Raw genomic sequence first — 20,333 nt, forward strand, 5'->3', positions numbered from 1 at the left:
CAGGGGATGTACAAGTGAGTCATTAAATCTTTTGGTTCTGCCTCTGCTCTGTCTGACTCTAGTAGAGAAGCTGAGATGGTTTGGCTGACAAAGAGCTCCACCCTCACAACTGGAATTGTTGTGTTGCCTTAAGTGCTGTTGTAAAAAGCGAGTGGTGGTGAACACATTGCTGTGAGCTGCAGTGGAAGTAAAGCCTTAGTGGGGTGTGCCTGATCTGCAGCCTTCCCTTCTCCTGCTGGTCCTGCAAAGAGGAACTGAGGTCTCCTGGTTTCCTCAGGAGAACCTGGACACCAGCTTAGGAGGTGTCAGGTTCTGGGTGCATTCCTCTCCTTGGCTGTGGGTCTGAGGACCAGAGCAGCATATGGAGCGTCCCTGCTGTCACTCTGTGCCCTCTGGAAGGTGACCATTTATTTCTCATCAGTCGAGCCTCTTGCACAGCAAATGGGTCATGCAGGGGAGATCTTCTTGCTGGATAAGCAATTAAGTAAAATAAACTACTCAGAGGACAAATTATGCAGGACTCTTGCCCCGTAACAAATGAATTAATTGACTTTGGTATTTGTGGGATGTTCCCACTATTTTATTTAATTCTCTCTGGCTAAAGGGCTCCTGTGTTTCCCCCTGCTCTTGTGCTGCTGCAGTGAGTAAACAGGGTATTAGGGGTTGATTTACACAGTTGCAAGCAAAGGAAGCAAAGTGATAATTGTGGGGACCTTTCCACATTCCCTTAAGAGAGACAAAACCTCTTTCAGCAGCATGTCCAAGAGTCTCTTTTTGACCTGTTTCTCTGGGGTGCCATCAGTTCTCTCTGCAGCCTCACAGAGCTCATTCACAGCAGGATGGCAGCACAGCATGGGCTGGAATCATGACCTGCACACAATTGCAAGGGCTTTGGAAGCACCAGTGCTGCAGGGCACCAGTGGGGCTGCTCCTGGAAGCACAGCACGGTCAGGAGCTGAAGTGAGGGTGCAGGGCTGGGGCTGTGTCTCTGTGGCAGTAACCCCAAGTTGTTTTGAAGGCTTTGTCTGGATCTTTGGAAGCAGTGGCTGCTGTAGCAGTGTGTTACCTGGGATATCACATGGAGCAGCACTGCAGGATTACAGATCCTGACCCTCAGCTGGGCTGGTAACTCTTGAAACCATTGTGCCAAGTTGCTTGGTTTATTTACAGTAATTAAATTAAAGCTCAGATACAAATCTTTTCTGTGTAACAGGATTTGTCAACACCTAAGAACCGTTGACATTGTTGGACCAGCTGCCAAGAAAATTCTCCACGTGTAAAGTGACATTGGGTTCACCAATAGTGCCCAGTCCCAACTCCCAGTGCCAAGGTGGAACATGGCTCTTCCACTGTTCAGCTTCCACTTTGCAGATGCCTCAGGCCAGGGATGGTAACACTGGTGGTGATGTGGCATGGGGAGCTGGCTCCCTGCTCAGTGGCATTTGTGATCCCAGACAGCTTTAGAGCACCCAACCAGTGCTAAATTGTGCAGCAAACTTATTTGATAAACTGTGGCCTTTGAGAATAGCACTGGCCAAGAGCAGGGCAGTATTTTGTGCTCTGCTTTAAATTTAGGATATGAAAGATTTGGAGGATTTTATAATGGCAGCTTTGTGTGCTTGCTCTGCCTCCTCTTCTCCCACTGGTTTTACTCCCAGGCTTTTCTAACTGCTGCTCTTGTCTGCTTTCTTTTCCTCTTCAATCTTTGCTCTCATCTCCTCAACTCCTTAAATTTATAAAAAAGTCACTTCTAATCCTGCACAGATCCCAGATCTGGAGGGACTGTTATATTTATTACAGCTTCCTTTAGTCTGCCCACCTGCCTTTACCAAAATCCCTTGTATTGGGTGAGATATTTGGTCACAGCCAGAGGCTTGTGCAGGTGGGACACCAACCCAAGCAGGGGATGTGTGGCACAGTCCCAGTGTCGTAGTTTTGATGTGCCAGACTGGGCAGTGGTTAGAGAAGGGTTCTGCCCTTAGGAAGGACATGAGGGCACTCTGGGTAATGTATGAAAAGGATCAAATGAGCAGGGTTTAGGTTTTTTCCTTCAGATTATGTAGTTCATAGGAGAGCTAACATTTAATCCAAATTTCTTGCCAATATTAAAAATTTGGTGAAGTGTTGAGTTTGTGAGGGTCCCCAGGATGAGGTGAGGGATGAGAATCTGACTCCATGTTCTCAGAAGGTCTATTTATTATTTTATGATACTTATATTATAATTATATTATATTATATATTATTATTATATTGATTTATATATTATTATATTTTATTATATTATTATATATATATATATTATATTATATATAGAAGCGTACTAAACTTAAAAGAAAAGACGGAGAGAAGGCTTAACAAGAATGATAAGAACTTGCGACTCCTCAGAGTCCAACACAGCTGATGGTGATTGGTCATTAAGTTAAAACAATTCACCTGAAACCAATCAAACCTGCACCTGTTGCTAAACGCTCTCCAGAGCACATTCCAAAGTAGCAAACACAGGAGAAGCAATCAGATAATCATTGTTTTAGTTCTTTTCTGAGGCTTCTCAGCTTCCCAGGAGAAGAAATCCTGGCAAAGGGATTTTTCAGAAAATCTGACAGTGACAGTGAAGTTCTGGAAAGTGGAAGTCTTGCATGGCATTAGCACAATTGCAGCATCTGACTCCTTGCAGGGACTAGATGAGTCTCCACTTGGCACCTGAACAAGTAGGTTTCAAACATGCCAAGGATTTGACAGTTGCATAAGATCACAAGCGGAGGGAGGGAGGTGAGAGGAAAGCTGTGGAGGCCGTGCTTGGATCCTGGGAGAGGCTGGGATTCCCAGCACGGCGCTGGCAGGGCGTTCTGTGGGAAGCATCAGTGTCCATCAGGGAATGCTTCATGTCCTGGGATTTGGTCTGGGGGAAGCTGAGTGCTGGGCCTGCTTCAGGCCCTTATTCCCATCTCGTGCTTCTCCTGTGGCAGCTGAGCTGGAACGTCCTTGTGAGAACATTGTCCTTGGATTTTAACTAATCACAAAAGGTCACCCCTTGGCTGTTCTCTGTCAACCCAGCTCAGAAAATAACAGAGGTGAGAGGAAAAGGAGGGTTTTGATCAAAGGAAATTGGGCAAACTTTGACCCAGCAATGCTGGGTGCTCTGCTGGGTTTGGGGACAGTGAGCGTGGCTTTGTGGTGGGGTGACACGAGGTTTAAAAGAGCAGTTCATGCTGAATTGTAGGGTCACAAATTAGGGCATGATAGAAAAAGGATTGGCTGTTTTAACAAGAGTTGGTTTAGGCTAAATTAATCTGAAAATGTGTAATTTCATCTGAACTAAAAATACTGGAATGTAATTAAATTCCAAAGTAGGATGAGCTGAGAGGGTGTAAGAAAAGATAAGCATCAGAATAAGACAATAATTGAGTTTGTATTGTAAACACATTCCTGTAGGAATTTGGGATTTTTAAGCTGCTTCATTAGAAATTTTAAGTCGAGAGTACTTAACAGCTTGGGAATGTTTTGGAGAAGTGGTTGACTACTTTTATATTTGTCTGTGTTCTTTATTTGCAGGATTTTCTATATTTGGGGTTAATTCTCTCTTATCGACTACTAGTTTATTAATAAGTTTGAAGGGGAATAAGGCTTAAAATTAGAAAATGTGTATTTCCACGTGAAGCTGATTGTTTTGTGAACTCATGTTTTTCATCTCATTTTCCCTAAAAATAGAATCTTTAATATATACAGTTGATAAATTAGGTTGGCACCATTAAAACACTGGTAATTCTGAAGTGCCTCACATGAAATACTGAAGCAAGTATGTTGTCTTTGTTGTGTGCACAAGTTACTTGTTCAGTCCATCAGGTAGGAATGAGCCAGGTCAGGTCATGCTGTGCCATTCTCCTGTCACTCATGGCAGCTGTGTGAGGGAGAGCTCATGGCTGGGATGAGTGGGGTATCATCTGAACAGATCAGTGAACACTGATTTGAGCACTAATCAGCACAATACCTGCTTGTCAGGCTGTTTGAAAACCACTACAATTGATGGTTTGAGACTCCTTTCTCACACCTGTGCAGTGAGTGCTGGATGGGGGATGGAAGAAATGGGTGCAGCCATGATCTGAGCTTGATCCAGACCCCAAACCCTGTGGGGAAGGGAGGTGATGAATAGAATTTAGTTCCTCTTTGGTGATGTTTCACACCCTGCTCAGCACCAGCACCTTATGTTATGGAGTTGTGTGGTTTTTTGCAAAAAAGTTTTTTGCAGGAAAAATGCAGACAGGTTTTCTTCTTATTGACTAAAAATACCCTTAATTCTGAAAAATTACTTTGTGGATCTTCATATTTCACAGACTATAACTAGATTACTACCTTTTACTGGAATACTTTGTGTTAATGAAGACCGATTAGAATTACATAATAGATTTCCTCTAAAGAAGGCATTATGTGGTTATTTTTTACTGTCTGGCATTCTAGTTAATTGCCTTGTCATCATTAATTGATGGGACTAAATTGATATAAATAAACAGATGATATTTGTGAGGTTCATTTGAAAGAGTGGAAGGGCTGAGAACAGGCTGCTGCAGGGAATTCCAGCAGGCTTGGTCAGTGCCAACACTTGTGAGCCCATTTGGAGGAGGCACAGTGAGCTCTGCCCTCCTTCCCTGGGAGCCCTCACTTTGCCTGGACAGGGCTGGGCTTGCTTGTGCTGCCCCATCTTAAAGCTGACCTCAACAGCTGGCTCAGTCCTAAGCTTCAGCCCTACAAAGAGCTCATGGTCCTGGTTATCAGCTCAGGCATCCCATCCCAGCTTCTGGGACAGTTTGAGCATCTCTGGTTTCCAGCTTAATCCAGATTTATGTACATAGTTGCTATTAATCAGGAATCAATGGAGTCCCAGCAATCGATGGAGTCCAAGGCAAATCAGCATTTTTAATTGAATTGCAATATTGCAAATGATGCTTTTGCCTGGACAGAGTGAGCTGGTGGTGGCTGTTGAGCAGCAGTGTCCCCTCGCCAGCCCTGTCCATGGTGCTCTGCCCATCTTCTGCTGTGCTGATGGGAGACAGCTGGGGAGCTGCTCCCTCCCACACCAGCATCACCAGTTCCTCCAGTCTGTGCTGCTTCACTGTTTGCAGTGTTAGAAGTTCATCAGCTGTTGAACTGCATTTACAATTTGGAGTGGTTCTCAATTTAAATTTATAATTATTTATTATTATTCAATTTTCAAATATTTACGGATTTTTACAGTGTCTCAAGTCATGAGTCAAGCTGCATGCTGCTAGCAGAGGGAGAACCCTTTTTCTTCCTCAGACCTCTGCTCTCCTCCCATCCCCAGTGAGATTTTTCCCAATTGCCAGCAAAGCCCACATGGCTCCCACCTGCCTCAGTGCTGGGGGGGTGACACCAAGGACATGGTTCATTTGCATCATGGCAAATTTCCCTGGTATTTGGTGTTTTGGACAAAACCAAGGTAAAATTTCCCTGCTGTGTGGTGTTTTGCACAAAACCCACTTTGACACAGTTGTGGAAACCTAGTTAGCCTGGAGCTGGTGTTGTTGCAAGTGGGGAAATTGAACAGGAAGTAAGTTAACTAAACAAATAGAATTTTTGTTCCATTTTCTTCCTTCCCCACAAGATGCAGCAGTGTTTGCACACACGTGTTGCTGCTGCACTGGGAAGTGAGCAGATTTAGAACTGAAGTACCACCTGCAGGAGGAAGCCATATCCAAATAAGTCTTTTAAAAGTTAATTGGAGCCCTTGGTCCTCACTGCAACAATCTGTGTCCATGGAGAGAGCAATTGATAAGGCAGAATGGCTGCTGGCACCTGGGGGCTGGAGCCCTTTGGTCTTTGTGAGCACAGAGAGGGAACGGGGCTCTCCTTGGTGCACCAGGGCAGATGGTGGTGATTAATCTGAAAATAGTTTAAAGCATTCATGAATTGTAAGAATTAATTCCCAATAAATCAAATGGTAGCCCCATGGGAGTAGGGAAGAGAAATAAATGAGGGCTAAAGAAATTGATAAAAATCCTTGAGCAATAAAGAGATGAATGCCAGTTCTTTTAAAATTATATTTAAATGAACAGAGTTGATTTAACTGGCTTTTTTCATACCTTGTACTAAGATTTAGTTCTACAGCATGACATTATATCAAGAAATAATTTGCAGAAAGACTTTTTAGCATTTCATGTGCATTCCACTTAATGACAATTTTAATATTCTGTCTTTGGTCCTACATCGTTACGGGGAGGCTTCAATTGCTCGGTGTGCTGAGGAGTTCATAAAGATTGTTTCTAATTTCTTTTTCAAGTCTGTTATAGAGTTCAGAGTGATCAACACGTGAATTATCATGTTGCTGAGTAAAATGTGGGGAAAACTGTTTGTTAACTGCTTGAACTAAATGTGCAGCTTTGGGACAGTGCTGCTTCCAGAAGTATTTTCCTGCCTAGGGAGCTCCAGACAAGGTGCTGAACTGAGTTCTGACCTGCAGAGCTCACACACTTGGTTGAGTAAATAACATATCTACTTAATTTTTAACCTGTTTTGGATTTTTTTTTAATTGTCTCTAAAAGGAAAATTATAATGAGGGAATTCATCAGGCTGAGTAGCCATGATAGGCAGAGGTGCTGTGTGAGTCTTTTGTGGAGTTCACACTGAGGGGCTGAATCAGATCAGTTGTATCACTCTCATTAGTGCTGGCAGCATTGTTACCTGTTTTCTAGTTGTGTCAAGAGCAAGGACACAGAGCAAAGACATGAATTTCTGACCCATTAGTGAGTACAGGTCTTAGCACAGGAGGAGTGGTGCTGGTTGGAGTTGTTGCTGTACTGAGGTGCCTGGAGCTGCTCTTGGCCTCTGCAGCCTGACAGGGACACCCACAGGGGCATGGACAAGGCTCTGCCTCCCCATCACTCTCACTGAAGGTGCTGTGCTTGGCACCTGCCTGCACTGTGCTGCAGGAACAGCACTGCTGGCAGGATGATCAGGTCCTGCCTCTGTCACAGAGCTCCAGATGTTGTAGGGATTCACTTCTCTACCTGCCTGCACTGTGCTGCAGGGACATCACTGCTGGCAGGATGATCAGGTCCTGACTCTGTCAGCAGAGCCCCAGATGTTGTAGGGATTCACTTCTGTACCAAAGCACCATGCAAACAGAATATCTTCACAATGTGGTTTTGTGGCACCAGCATCCTGATCTCTCCTTAAATTGCCCCAAGGAGCTGCTTTTGGGGTAGGACTTGTCCATAAGTATCCCACCCACACCAAGGAGATGCCCAGCAGCTCTGTAGTGCTCTGCAGCTCGTGTTGCAGCCATCAGCATTTATCCTGATCTTGCAGAAGGGCTTTCCTTGGCAGCCCCTGGCAGTTCTGAGCAGTGGCACAAAAGCCAACTTGGCACTGGCATTGTTCAGTCCTGTTTGTTGGAGCCACAGGTAATTACTCCCATACTTAATGAATCACATTACTTTTATTGATGAACACAGAGGCTACATGCTGGAAAGAGGAGGTAAGGATTAAGTTTTATGGCTTACTGCTGCTATGAGAAGGAGCATCTAGACACCAATTAATGCCCCCTTGATGGGATTAGCCATTGCCTTAACTGCAGCTCTGGATAAAATTGCTACGTCTGTGACTTTCGACTTTAACTTCTTAAATATTGTAGATATGAAGAAAATTCACTTACATCTTAAATGGAAATGACATTTAATTCTAGATACAAAAAACTTGCAGCCTATTTACATTTCCTTGTGATTTATACCTCCTACTACATGGATAAGAAGACTTATCTGAAGTCTTTATTTCATCCCTGTAGAGTTCAAAGATCAGAAAAATTTCAAACATACAATCTGTGATTCCTTCAGTTGCTGTGCCAATAATCCCAACTTGCAGTGTGTATAGTGGAGGTTGTAATGGCAGCAGCCTCTCCCCATGAGATGCCATGGCTTTCCAGCAATTATGGTGAAGTCTGAACATCTACATAAAGTTTTTGAGGGGCTTTTCTTTGGGTTTTGGACCCACAGGTGCAGGCTGGGCACATGCTGGGGTTTCTTTTCTTTCAGGGCAAGTGTGAATCATGAGGGTCAAAGCCAAGCATTTATTTAGGAGAGGGGGAAAAAGTGTTTGTCAAACAAATTTTTGTGTGATCTGCCAGTGTTACAGCTGTGGTGGACAAAATCCCCACAGTCTTGAAAACATTTGCCCATGTAAATATAATTTTAAAGTTTTTTGTCAGTATGGAAGAGATCTACCTGTTACAGCATCCTACAGGTGCATCCCTGGGCTGGTGGGACAGGGATTATGGCTCTGCCTTGGCCTTGGGTGCCTCCATCCTTACTGAGCCTGGGTGAGCTCCTAAACCAGCAGTGAGTGTCCAGGTATCTGCATGGCCAAGGGCAGGTGAGATGCCAAGGGCTGCAACTGCTTGAGATTCCTCTTTCAGTTTTCCATTTGGGCTTTAATCTTCTGATAAGCCACAGGTGCAGTGGAGGGGGGAAATGTCAAGGTAAATGAAGACTTCAAGAGCAGCATTCATTCCTCAGGGGAAAAATAACTTCAGTCATCAGATATTTTTCTTGGGCAGAAACAAGAAATAAGAGATGAGGTGTTTGTGAGAGCATGATGTCAATCCTGACTGACAGTCCCTGTCCATCACTGCTGCAGTGTGAGGACAGTGCAGAGAAGAAGGAAATAAATGATAACTTGGAGTTGATCACCTGCAGTGTTTGCCAGCCCCAGAGCTCTGCCTGCTCTGCATGGCAGGGCATTGGCTGAGTGGGAGGCACCTTGTCACACTCACTCTTGGCACTTCTCCCCATTCCCACACTGGTCTGGATGAACACAGCTTCAAGGAATTCATCTTCTTTGCATTCCTAAGGAAAGGAGGACAAGAATTCTGTGCAATATTTTCTTGAAAGGCTGCCTCTTTTCATGTCTTCCTCCAGGACTCCAGCTTTTCCCAGCCACTTTCCGCATCAGTAGGTTGCTCCTTTGGGAAAGCAGAAGTTAATTTCTCATTATTATCATGCATAGATGCAGAAGATGGAAGATAGTTCCCTCCCGTTGTCCCCTGGCTCTGTGATAACTTCACAGCCAGAGAAAATATCATGCAGGTGAAAAATGGCACCATCCAGGCTGTGTGCAGGAGCCATCCCTCAGTGTGCTGGGTGGCAGGGATGGAGAGGATTTGTCACCCAGGCACTGGGGGCAGCTCCTGCTCATGCACTGGGAGGTACAGGTGTGCTACCTCTGCTTTATGGTATTAAACATCCATATTTGTCCTTTGAATATCCTCCTTGGATTGGCACTGGAATAAATGCAGATGAGACAATAAAAAATAACTCTTAGAGCCATGGACCTTCTCAAGGAATGGTTCTGGCTGATTTTGCTCTGTTATCTTGAAAAGGAGACTCTTGGATTTGCAGTATTTGCAATTCCCTTTTGGCACCCCCAGCTCCTGAGGCAGTAAAACGTAGTTTTCATTAACTGATATGTCTGACATTTACCACATCTCGATGTGACAATTTAGAGGGAACTGGTTAAACTGAAAAGCATTTTTAATATTGCAGTAATGTGATTAAGGGGAAATCTCTGTCCTTCAGGCCAGAGGGACCTAAATTTGAGCACTAATGGAGTGACAGATGAAGCATCAGTTGACCAAAATATCCTAATCTTAACTTGCCTTCTGTTTATTCCCTCTTTGAATCCTGGTTCCTCTTAACAAGATAAGTAGGTTTAAATTCCTATGACCCAGGTGGGAAACTTAATCCAAAAGAAACAAAACCCACTCAGAGCAGGACTTAGAGCCAGAGGTCAGTATGCACAGCTGAGCTGGGTGTCAAATCCAAAATGACCTCTCTGGAAAATCGTCCCTGGAAATCCCATTTCCTCTGTTCCTCCCTCTTTTTGTCTTACTGGGGGAAACTCTGATTTATCCAGTGGCCTGGATTACTCCTGAGCTCTGTCAGGAGCCCTGGGTCTCCCCAAGCAACAAGCTCAGATCCATGGCTGCAGGGGATGATTGTTCATGTTAAAAATAAGTATGAAAATAGAATTTAGAATCTTCTTCCTGGCTGTAGCAGGAATAATTTGGGCAAAAGTAGCTCTTAGGCTGTTGTGTCAATTTGTGGGAGCCTTGGCTGTAGATAGCAGGGTGAGAGGGAGGAAAGCATTCCAGATCTCATCAATACTTGAGACAAAAGGCTTTCTGCTTTGCAATTACTCTTCCTGTCCTTCCCTCTCCTTCCCTCAGGCCACAGGCAAGAAACCAAAATAGAGATTAGGCAGCTTTTAAATGCCACAGGCTTGTAAAGGAGAGGAAATCCAGAGCTGATCAGGAACTGCAGCCTGCGCTCAGGCTTGTGACTTTGTCCCTCTCATCTGCAAAGGGAAAAAGGAAATCCCCAAATTCAGTCTGAGTGGCAAAACCCCCAGGGATCTGGGCTGGAGTCACATCTGTCACATGCCCTGGGAATCCCCGGCAGGCTTCCCCTGCTGTGCCTTCCCACATGATCACTCGGCTGCTCTGGGCTGTGTCTGAACGCTGAGGGATGGATGAGCAGGGCAGAGCTTTCCTCTTTTCTTCCTTACAGTGGGTGAAATGCAGCAGCAGCGTAGATCAGGTTCAAATTGCGTCTCATCTCATGAAGTTATCTTTAAAAACCAGCTGCTTTCTGTGAGCCTTAAAGCAGCTCGATACACTCTTATCAAAATCGAAAACCGCTCCAGAGATCCTTAAGAGATTTTGTTTCATTGGGCTCAATTTTCTATAAATCTCGTTAACTGCTTTGCCAGTGCCCTCTCACTGTGTTCCTTTTTCATTGCAGAATCAACCAACAAACCCTGTTCCAGCCCTGCAGAGCAGCAGCCAGGCAGCAGAGCTCAGCTCTGCCCTGCCTGTGCCCGCGTGGCACCGAGGGCGAGGGAAGCAGGATTTCCCTGGCATCAGAAGCCTCCAGCTCCTCTGTTTTGTGGAAAACCATGTGTGTGAGGGCAGGGGCAGCAGGCAGGAGCTCAGCTCTCTCTGCTTTTCATTGCCTGCCCTGGGTGACTCCTCTGCCACAGACACAGCCCAGAGGTGCCTGGGGGATCTCTGGTGTTGTGAGAAGGGTTTAAGCTGCCACGTGCACTGACTGGGGGTTTATAGAATAAACACTGAAATGAGATACAGAATACCTCCACTGAATTAATGCACTGTCTCCGGTGCTGTCAAGCAGATACCGTGGCTGTGCTGACACCCCAGTGTTTATTTCAGGGTGATGAGGAGGAGGAAGAGAGGAGGAGCAGCCTCCCCAAGCCCTTGGGTCCAGACTGCTGGGACCTGGGGGATAGGAGGAGGTCTGGTTTGGGAGGATGGGGCTTGGCTTTCTGGCCACAAGCAATAAATATTTGTGTGTGTGTGGAAAAAATGCTCACTGCCTCCCAGCTTGGAGGGTATTTGTATTTCTTGATGTTACAACAGACTTGCCTCAGTTGTGATTTGGCTTATAAATAGCAAAATCTCTCTACACCCAAACTGCAGTGGCTCCTGTCTGCTGGGCATCACCATGCCTTTAAGGACATTTCCAATTGCCATGGTAGTTTTTAAGTGGAAGAAGTTTTCGTGTGTCTTTGAAGTTGAACAGGTGCTCAGAAGGGAGCAGGTTACTCCCTGTCTAGCACTGATCTAAGCAGAGCAGTGAAACCAATGTGTAAGCTCATGCTTTTATCCTTCCCTTCTGTTTTGCTTGTTTATTGTCATTTTAAGCCAATATCCATGTCCTGGTGCAGCCTTAGAGGTGGTTGGAATCTCATTCTGCTGATGTGTTAGCAAGAGAGAGAAATTGTAATTAAATAACAACAATCCTTTTTCCCCCCCTAAATTTTCTTTCCTTTTAATTTTCATCATGTAGCAGTCAAAATACATCCAGTGCAAACGTTGGCTATTTTATCAGAATTCCTTTATTTTTTTTCTTTAACCTATCACTGGCACTTCCTGCATTAGGTACAAGATCCTCACAGAAGAGTCTGCAGATTGCAGACATCACTTCAGCCAGGTAACAGCAGCAAAAGGGGAGCATTTATTTTATTTGACACGAAATCCTGACTGTTGCTGTTCTGTGGCGCCTTTTGCTCGTCTGTGGGACATTGTTCCATGGAAACTTTCAGTCTGGTTTTGTTGCTTTATGTAACCCAAACCTATTTCTTGCTTTTAGACCACAGAATGGTTCTATGATCCTGTACAACAGAAAGAAAGTGAAATACAGGAAAGATGGATATTGCTGGAAAAAAAGGAAAGACGGGAAGACCACCAGAGAGGATCACATGAAGCTGAAGGTGCAAGGAGTGGAGGTAGGAGCGTGGTGGGGGTGGCTGTGGGCTGTGCTGGCTCCCCAAGACACCTCAACCCAACAAAGGCTGTCCACACCTTCAGAAAATGACTCCTATTTGCTGAATTCCATCTGTTACCTCTGGTTTAGGTCTTAGTTGCTGGCTGGGGTTAAACCCCAACTCACCCCATCCCCAGCAAATATATTTGTTCTTTATTACTCCTTTGAGCAAACTGTGAGTACAGCTCCAGCACCCCCCTGTGTGGCTGCTGGCTGGGCTGTGTGACTGTAGAGTGTCTCCACACTGAGCATCTTCTGGTAAACTCTCATTTTTGTACCAGGCACTGCCCAAGGGCAGTCTGACACCTCAGGGTGGGCTGCACAGCACTCTGTAACCATGGCAGCTGGAATGGCTCCAATTTATTCTCACAAATCTCAGCTAAGTTTTGGTAGCAATTGCTGTAATTTCTGTGTGCTGATGGAGTGTTGGTCTTGCAGTATGCAGGGGAAGGATTTCTGTTGAGTTTGACCCAGAATCCATGTGTGTTTTGAGAGAACCTTTGCTCTGCTGATGGTATTCAGCCACTCAGACACATTCATGCAAGCAATTGCACCTGAGGCATTATTTCTGATCTGAATAAGCTCATTTGTTCTAAAATATGTCATTGTTTGACACCACTTTTCTTTCTTAACCTCCATCTGCATGAGGAGAGAGCTGTTCTGATCACTCTGGTCACTTCTGATGTTAAAGGTTTGCACAGGTGTGGATAACAAGTGCATTTATGCAAGTTTTATATTTATTAAAAAGCAATTACTTGTTCTGGTAGCAGAAGCCCACGTGCAGAGCTGTGCCCAGCTCATTCCTAAGACAACACTGGCTACCAAACTTGGGGCCAAAGTGGTCCAAAGCTGTTAAAATGTGTAATTGCAGTGTTCAGCTGTGTTGTTTTGGCCAAGCAGAGCGTGAGGCTGCCGGGTGTGTGTTTGTGCAGGCTGGGTTGATTTTACAGCTGACAGCCTGTGAGCCTGGCTGGGGAAATTGGGGTTTCCATGACAGGCAGAGCTTCACCTGTGTCTCCAGGCCTGTCTGGCTGATGCTTTGCAAGGATGAACCTCCCTCCTGTTGGGGTGAGGGGCACCCTGCTCTCCCCACGTGGAGCTGAAACTCCCCCAGCATCCCCAAAATCAGTGCCAGCAATGGAAAAGGGATGAGTGCCCAGAATTCATCTCGTGCTCTAGCTTCCTCCCAGCCCATTTGTCATTCTTACATTCTGTCTGCTCTAATGAGGTTTTGGGGTTTAAAATAGTATTAAATGGATTGCATTATATTACACCAGAGAGGCATAACTTTGTTCCATAATTTTTACATCCAATAACAATGTTTTATTATGACAAGCACAAAAAAAAAAAAAAGTCATCATCACAGAAATGGTGCCTTGTTTTTGTTTTGGGTTTGCAGAGTGTGATTTAATTAACTTCTGTAAACTTTCACAGTTCAGAACACCAGACCCTGTGCTGTCCCTTTACCTGTAGCAAGAGATTGTTGTTGACCTTTGGCTGCCATGTGAGCACACAAGAAAATAAATGGGATTTTCTTGGGGCTATTCCAAAGCTGGAGCTATCCAGCCCTTTAGTGCCCGACTGCATGGATGTGGTGGTGATTGTGTTTAGCTCAAAGAACCCTGCACTGAGCCCATTAATTTCTATTTTATTGAAGTGTGTCTCCTGGAAAGTAGCAAATATGGGCACATCTGGAGCTGGAGGAAGCACAGCTTTCAGGGATCCTCCTTGTGGCTGATCACATTCACCACTCAGGAAAATAAGTGTTGAACTATTTGCTTTGTGATTTGGATGTACCAGGGTTTAGCCATTCATTCCTACATCCTTCTCCAGCTTGAGAGCCCTTTAGTACCTGATTTTCTGTCTTCAAGGAGGTACTTGCACCCTCTCATCCACAGGCAGCACCTGGGTGGTCACTGCCAGTCTCTGTGCTCAATGATGCAGAAGTTGTCTGTTCTCTTGACTTCCAGGTGTTTCTTGGGCAGAATGATGTAGTTTTAACCTTATTAATTAATTACTCAATCAGTACACCTTGCTGCTTCACAGAGAGCATTTTTGCTTTAGGTTGCTGATACCATTTTAAAAGGAAGCAATGTTCTCAACTTGGACACGTAGGCAGCAGATTTAAAATAACAAAAAAAGGCTTTTTTCAAATTTGGAGTGATACCGTAGTTAGCCGCATTAGGGTTTAACAGGGCATGAAATAACTGTCTGCCTTGTGGCACTGCCAGATCATCTCAGCAACTCTTGCAGCCAGAAGATAAATAGGGATCATTGTTGCACTGATGGAAAAGTACTTGCAGAGCCGACAGCCAAGAGCATCAATAGCATCCAAACATTGCTCTGGAAATGGCAGCTCGGAGGCAGGGAAGGGGAACATGCTGGCCTGTGAAACCACTGACCAGCCAGTCCTGAACAGGGATTTGTATTAGAAGGTTTAATAATTAATTCCTTCCTGAGTGTTGTCAGTGTGATGGCTCCTTTGTCTTTCCGAGTTTTGGGTAAATAGAAAAATACATTTTTGAAACAAAAAGTCTGCGTCCTGAGGGATGTTGATGTCTATCAGAACCCTGTAGAAGGATTTGGTGAGCATGGGTGAGGCAGTTAAAGCAAATTTAGGACATAAATAAGGAATAAACTACTTTGACTCATTTAAATAAATATGGATTAGGAGGAATAAACTACTTAACCAAGTGGATGTTAAATGAAAATAGCCTGAAATCCTCAAGCTGTTGCCTTGGTTAGCATTGCTGTACAGGAGGGGTTTGGGTATTACTTGGTTAATCTGATCACAGTCCTGTTAGAAAAGGCTGGATAAACCAGAAAGGAGAAGTTAATTTGGCCTTTCCCTTAACACACCTCTTTGTGCAATTCTTTGTGGAATCTCTGGTCTGTGATCCTTTTTAAAATTCTAATTAATTAGGATCCCTGGTGATGTGTTCCTAATCAATTCACATAATTAAAAATATTAACTAATAAATAATAGTAAGGGGAGTGTTGGAATAGCTTTGCCATGACTCTGGATGGTGCTGCTCTGCTTTGCAGGCTCCTGGCTCAGAGGATGCTTTTCTGCCTTTTCTTATGTGTGAACTTTTCCAGGAGAGTGTAACTGTGCCTTCACGTGAATTTGTAGTAAATTGCTGCCAGAATTAAAACGAGGTCATGTTTTTATAGTGAATTTCCTTCTTGTCATCTGTGTTTTGGAAGGTTGACACTGATCAAGCTGCTCTTTATCCTGTGTTGAGGATATTTTAGTCTCTCCAAACCCCAGTGCCTGAGAAGTGGTTGTGGACAGGGGCTGTCCCAAGGCTGGGGCAGAGCTGTGCCCCTAGTCCCAATACCAGAGCTTCTGTATTTGGAATTTCTTGTAGATTGGGTGTTTGTTACCTTGGTACAATATGGTAATCTTTATGAATTCCTTAAAAAGAAAAAAAAAAAAAACAACAAAAAAGTAAAACTTGATTTCAGTCTTATTAAGAGAGAAACTCCCTTGTGGAGATGGAGATGCGAAGTATCAATTTTGTATGCAGGACTTGTATTTAATTAATATCATAACAGTCCCTTAACACTATTGCAGATTAGTCCACGAGGACAGGAATGAAAATTTTAGATTATTCAATTACTGCATAAACCCTGGGACATCACCATCAAAACTTCACACAGGTTTTGTAGCATTTGGGTTTTGGCAGCGTCCCTGTGCCCACCCTGGGTCACCAGAGTGGGGACAGCATCAGTGGCCTCTGCAGCCTGGGGCACCTGTGAAGGACCAGAGTTTTCCTTTTGGTAAATGACCAAATGGGCTCCTCTGCATTGTGCAAAATATCCAGCGTGGAATACTGAGCTGCAGAGTGGTTTTACATCTCTCTCTCTTCCCTGCTCTCGTGGGTGAAATCTGCTCAGTTGTCATGGGAGGGTGGGAGGTGGAGGTGGCACTTTGGAGCAGCCCTAATCTGGAGAGGGATTCCTTGGGCAGCCTGAGCCAATTCTCTGCAATTCACTTTAATTTACGTGGGCTTTGCTCACCCTCAGAGGTGAGCTGTGTAGTTTGCAAACTAATTAGGATCACATTGTTCACTCAGCCTGCTTAATGCATTTCAGAGAAATACTGTGGAATGGCTTTGGAGGAGAAAGGAGAGTTTAATGTGAGAGGCTTTCTGGAAATATGACACACACGTGTGCATATATTAACACAAACAAGTGGCCCTGAACAAGGGAGAAACTGCTCACAAGGAGGGGCACTTTTATCTTCTTCATCATTGCTGCAAATATCATTGTCCTGACACCTCTCCTGAGATTTCACTGATCCCCTTTAAAACCAGCCTCTGTCTTAAGCCTCTGTAGCTCATTAGGGACCAACAGCATCTCCCCATTTTTTCTGGGGCACACTCACCTTTCCTGTGGCACTCTCACCTTTGCAGTGTGCACATCTCCACAGTGGGCACCACAGGCAGATGCTTGTGCAGAATTGTGGAGGTGTTGACTGCTCATGAGCTGTGGTTGGGATTTATTCCTGTTCCAGCTGGTGTTTATGGCACCTGGAATGCAGGGTTGTGATGGCATCTTAATGATTCCTGTGTTGGAGGCAGTCCTGGGAAATGGGAGCATTGTTTTGCCATTTCTGAAGGGGAGTATGGATTATTGTTAAATCCAGAATGGATCTCCTGGGAGTCTCTTCAGAAGGGAACATACATATCAATAATCCTTTTGTATATCAGGGCCCTGATGTATTCTCCTGCAGTAACATCAAGTCACAGCAAATTCTCTTGAGTTTTGGCTTCTTTTCCTAATGCATGTCCAGAAGATATTTTTCTTCACAAGACCCATAACATTCCTAATCCTTTAATTGTCATGGTTTATTTAACTTCATCAGTAGAAGTTTTCCTAGTATCTGGGTGTCTCAGGATGAAAATTCAGGCTGAGATCAGGGCCTTGGAGATGCTCTGCCTGGCAGGTGCCCTGTAGGCAAATTCTGCCCAAATCAAGGACAACCACTGTCCCTGCAGTGCAAGGCAACAGGTTTGCAGCAGCTCTCAGGTAATTGCTCTGTAATTGACTGCATCATCATTTTTCCCCTGTTTAATAAATAGCGTGAATAAAGCTGAGCCACATGTGGTAGGGCTGTAATTCAAATCCCATTCACTGAAGTCTGAGCATTTTTCATTTAGGATGTAAAAAGACAGTTTTGATGTAAATGATTCCAAAAGGATCTCTGTGGACTAATGACATTAACATCAGGCTAGATTGGAATTTTGTTGAGTAATTGGTGCTGCAACTACACCCCGTGCTGGGGGGAGAGAGGGAACCAAGGACCTGCAGAAGTGAAAGTGGCCCTGCCCATGGCAGGGTGTCCTTGATTCAATCCAGACCATTCTGTGATGGGTCTGTGGGGATGTCAGTGTGCAGAATCCTCTGCTGACATTGAATTTTGCCTCTTGACTTGCCTGCAAAGCAGTGCTAGATGTCCTACTGCTTTTTGCATCCCCAAAACAAAACAGCAAACCAAAAATTTTAATAAATATATATATATATACACTTTCAGTCATCCTTATGAAGGAAAGCATTAGAACAAGTATACAGACACAAAACACACTGGCAGGCCCCTGAATCCCTCTGAAATGTGAGGCTTGTGTCGCCTCACCAACTGCATGGCACAAACACACATTGACATTTATATTGACTATTTCAGTTTAGAGAAATTCGAAATTAAATCTATTTTCTGCCAGCTCTGTGGGAAAATCCATTTATGAAAACAAAATCCAATAGGAGATCTAAAGATTGGTGGCCAGAAATGAAATACATTGAGAATAAAATATATGGAGATTGGATTGCTGGCTCTGTGGTCTGGGTTTAATGTGCTGGGGATGGAGGGGTACTGGTACAGACTTTATCCCTGGGTTTATAATGTAAGCAAAATAAACATCAGTGCTTTTTGGACCAGAGTTGGTGGTCAGCATTTACCTTTTTGACCACACAGTTTCTTTCTGTGCCTATGGGGACAAATAAGGACTCCAGACAATGTCTGTCCTGGAAGTGGTGCCTGGAGAGGGGTCAGTGGGAGCCGTGCTGTGAGGAGAATCCCTGCCATTCCTCACAAGATGAAGAGGTTTCCTGGTTCTGTAGGGATCCCTGTGCCTGCACAGAGGATCCAGATGCTGGAGCAGCATGTGCCTTGTAATCTTGTAATTGCATTGTGGGCTGTGACGGAGATAAGGGCTGCCATGGCAAGGGAGGAACCTCGTGGCTCTGCCTTCCCTGCCTGGCTTTCAGTGAGCTCCTCTTTATTTATTTCTTCCTCTGTGTGTTGGGCAGGAGGGCAAACCTTGTTTGCTGTATTCTGTGTGCGTCAGGGGTGCATTAAGCATTTTAATTTCATGAGTTCCTGTTGGAAAGTGGGATATTGCTCATCAAGGTGTGCGTGGGGAGGGAGAGCAGAGTCTTGTGTGAGGGTTTGAAGGTGCTGGAGCTCCTGAACACAATCTGGTGTTGTCCCCAGCCAGCAACACAGACACAGAACCTGTCAAGAGGGGATTTTAGAGTGTGGGTACATCTGACATGTTTGGATGGCCACACCTTTGTAGGATGTTATTTATTTCCCTTTTTTATAGGCAAGGAATAAGGATTAATTAGATGGTGTTTGGACACTTTCTGGATATAAATAGCATTAATTGTCCACCAGCACCCTGGGGTGGAGTGAAAGGGAGAGGTGACAGAGGGGAGCAGGGAGGGTTTGGCAGGGCCAGCAGCAAGGGGCTCTCTTGGTTCCCAGCCGGGATTCTCTTGGTTCCCAGCCGGGGTCTGACCCAGGATTAGTGAGAAGCAGGAGCTGAGCTCAGGGTCCTGCTGTGTGTGCTGTAGGTCACAGTGAAGCTGCCGGGGGGGACAGGGCTGTGCTGTGTCTGTGCTGCAGCAGGGGAGCCCCAGTGACCCTGTTGGTAATACCAGGAATGCAGAAAGAGCGAGTTATTGTGTTTCGGGGAGAAAAACTGTTTCTCTACTCTCTGCTTGTCCTAAACCCATGGCAGACGCTGTCTCGCATGTAGCAGTTGCCTGTTCTTTGCGGAATCCCTTTTCCTCGGAGCGGTGGATGATGCTCCTGCGCTCCGGTGTTCCCACATTTCTGCTGCCATCGCGTGGCTGCCGGGCTCAGCAGCGGCTCCGGGCGGGCGGGACGGACCCCGCTGCCCTCCGGGGGCTGCACAGCCCCAGCCGGCCCCCAGACCCCCATCCCAGTGCTGCGGCCTTGCTCGGGGCTGTGGCGATGCTCCCCCCGCAGCTGGAGTCACTCCATGGACAGGAGATAGACACAGCACCAGCTCGATGTCATCTCTGACTGCAGAGCTGCACTTGGCTTAATGTTTGCCTGAGTTCTCACAATAAGCTACAGGAGCTCTGAACTCCTCTAAGGGGAAGAGTTCAAGCATCCAAATCAATCACTAAAGGTTCTGATGTCCCAGTGCAAAGCCTGGGGGCTCTTGGGGCTTATCTGGATGCCTCTGCAGGGGTGTAGCAGTCTGAATTGCTGCTGGCATAGTCCAGGGGAAGGAAACAAAAAGGAGCTTTGCATAATATCCACAGATGTTTTATACAGTGAGATGTTCAGGTCCCACACACAGAGGGTCTCACTGTCTCCCAGGGGGCCTGGGGCAGTACAAAGATGAGGGCCATAAGGGAATAGGTGGCTCAGGGATATAGGAACAGACACAGGAACAGGGGAAGGAGCCAGTGGGGTCTAACAGCTTTCTGAGGGAAGCTTCTTGTGTCTCCCCAGACCAGGGAATGCTCCCCAGGGTCTCCACAAGGGGATGTGTTGGAGGTGTCCCAGCCCCTCTTTGCTCTGGCCAGCACTGACCACTGCAGCCCCACCATGGCATTCCCTCTGTGCTCCTCACTGGACAGCACCAGGCTCTGGAGTGGCTCCTTGTCAGCTGCCACGACAAATCCGTGGTGTTTTTCCATTAAAAGGCCCTGTGCTCCAGAGGACTGCAG

At 45.4% G+C, this 20,333-nt stretch overlaps 1 protein-coding gene across 6 annotated transcripts in view; it reads left to right on the forward strand.

Annotated features, from left to right (window-relative positions):
* CAMTA1 (calmodulin binding transcription activator 1) overlaps positions 1-20,333 on the forward strand; it is a 244,299-nt gene that overhangs the window by 71,017 nt on the left and 152,949 nt on the right. For all 6 annotated transcript variants that reach the window (XM_064730531.1, XM_064730528.1, XM_064730529.1 and 3 more), the window contains one exon: positions 12,174-12,309. In XM_064730531.1, coding sequence (XP_064586601.1) covers positions 12,174-12,309 — 136 coding nt within the window. The remainder of the gene's footprint in view (positions 1-12,173; positions 12,310-20,333) is intronic.

The sequence above is a fragment of the Zonotrichia leucophrys genome, chromosome 21, assembly GCF_028769735.1.
Source record: "Zonotrichia leucophrys gambelii isolate GWCS_2022_RI chromosome 21, RI_Zleu_2.0, whole genome shotgun sequence".
NCBI classification, from domain to species: Eukaryota; Metazoa; Chordata; class Aves; order Passeriformes; family Passerellidae; genus Zonotrichia; species Zonotrichia leucophrys.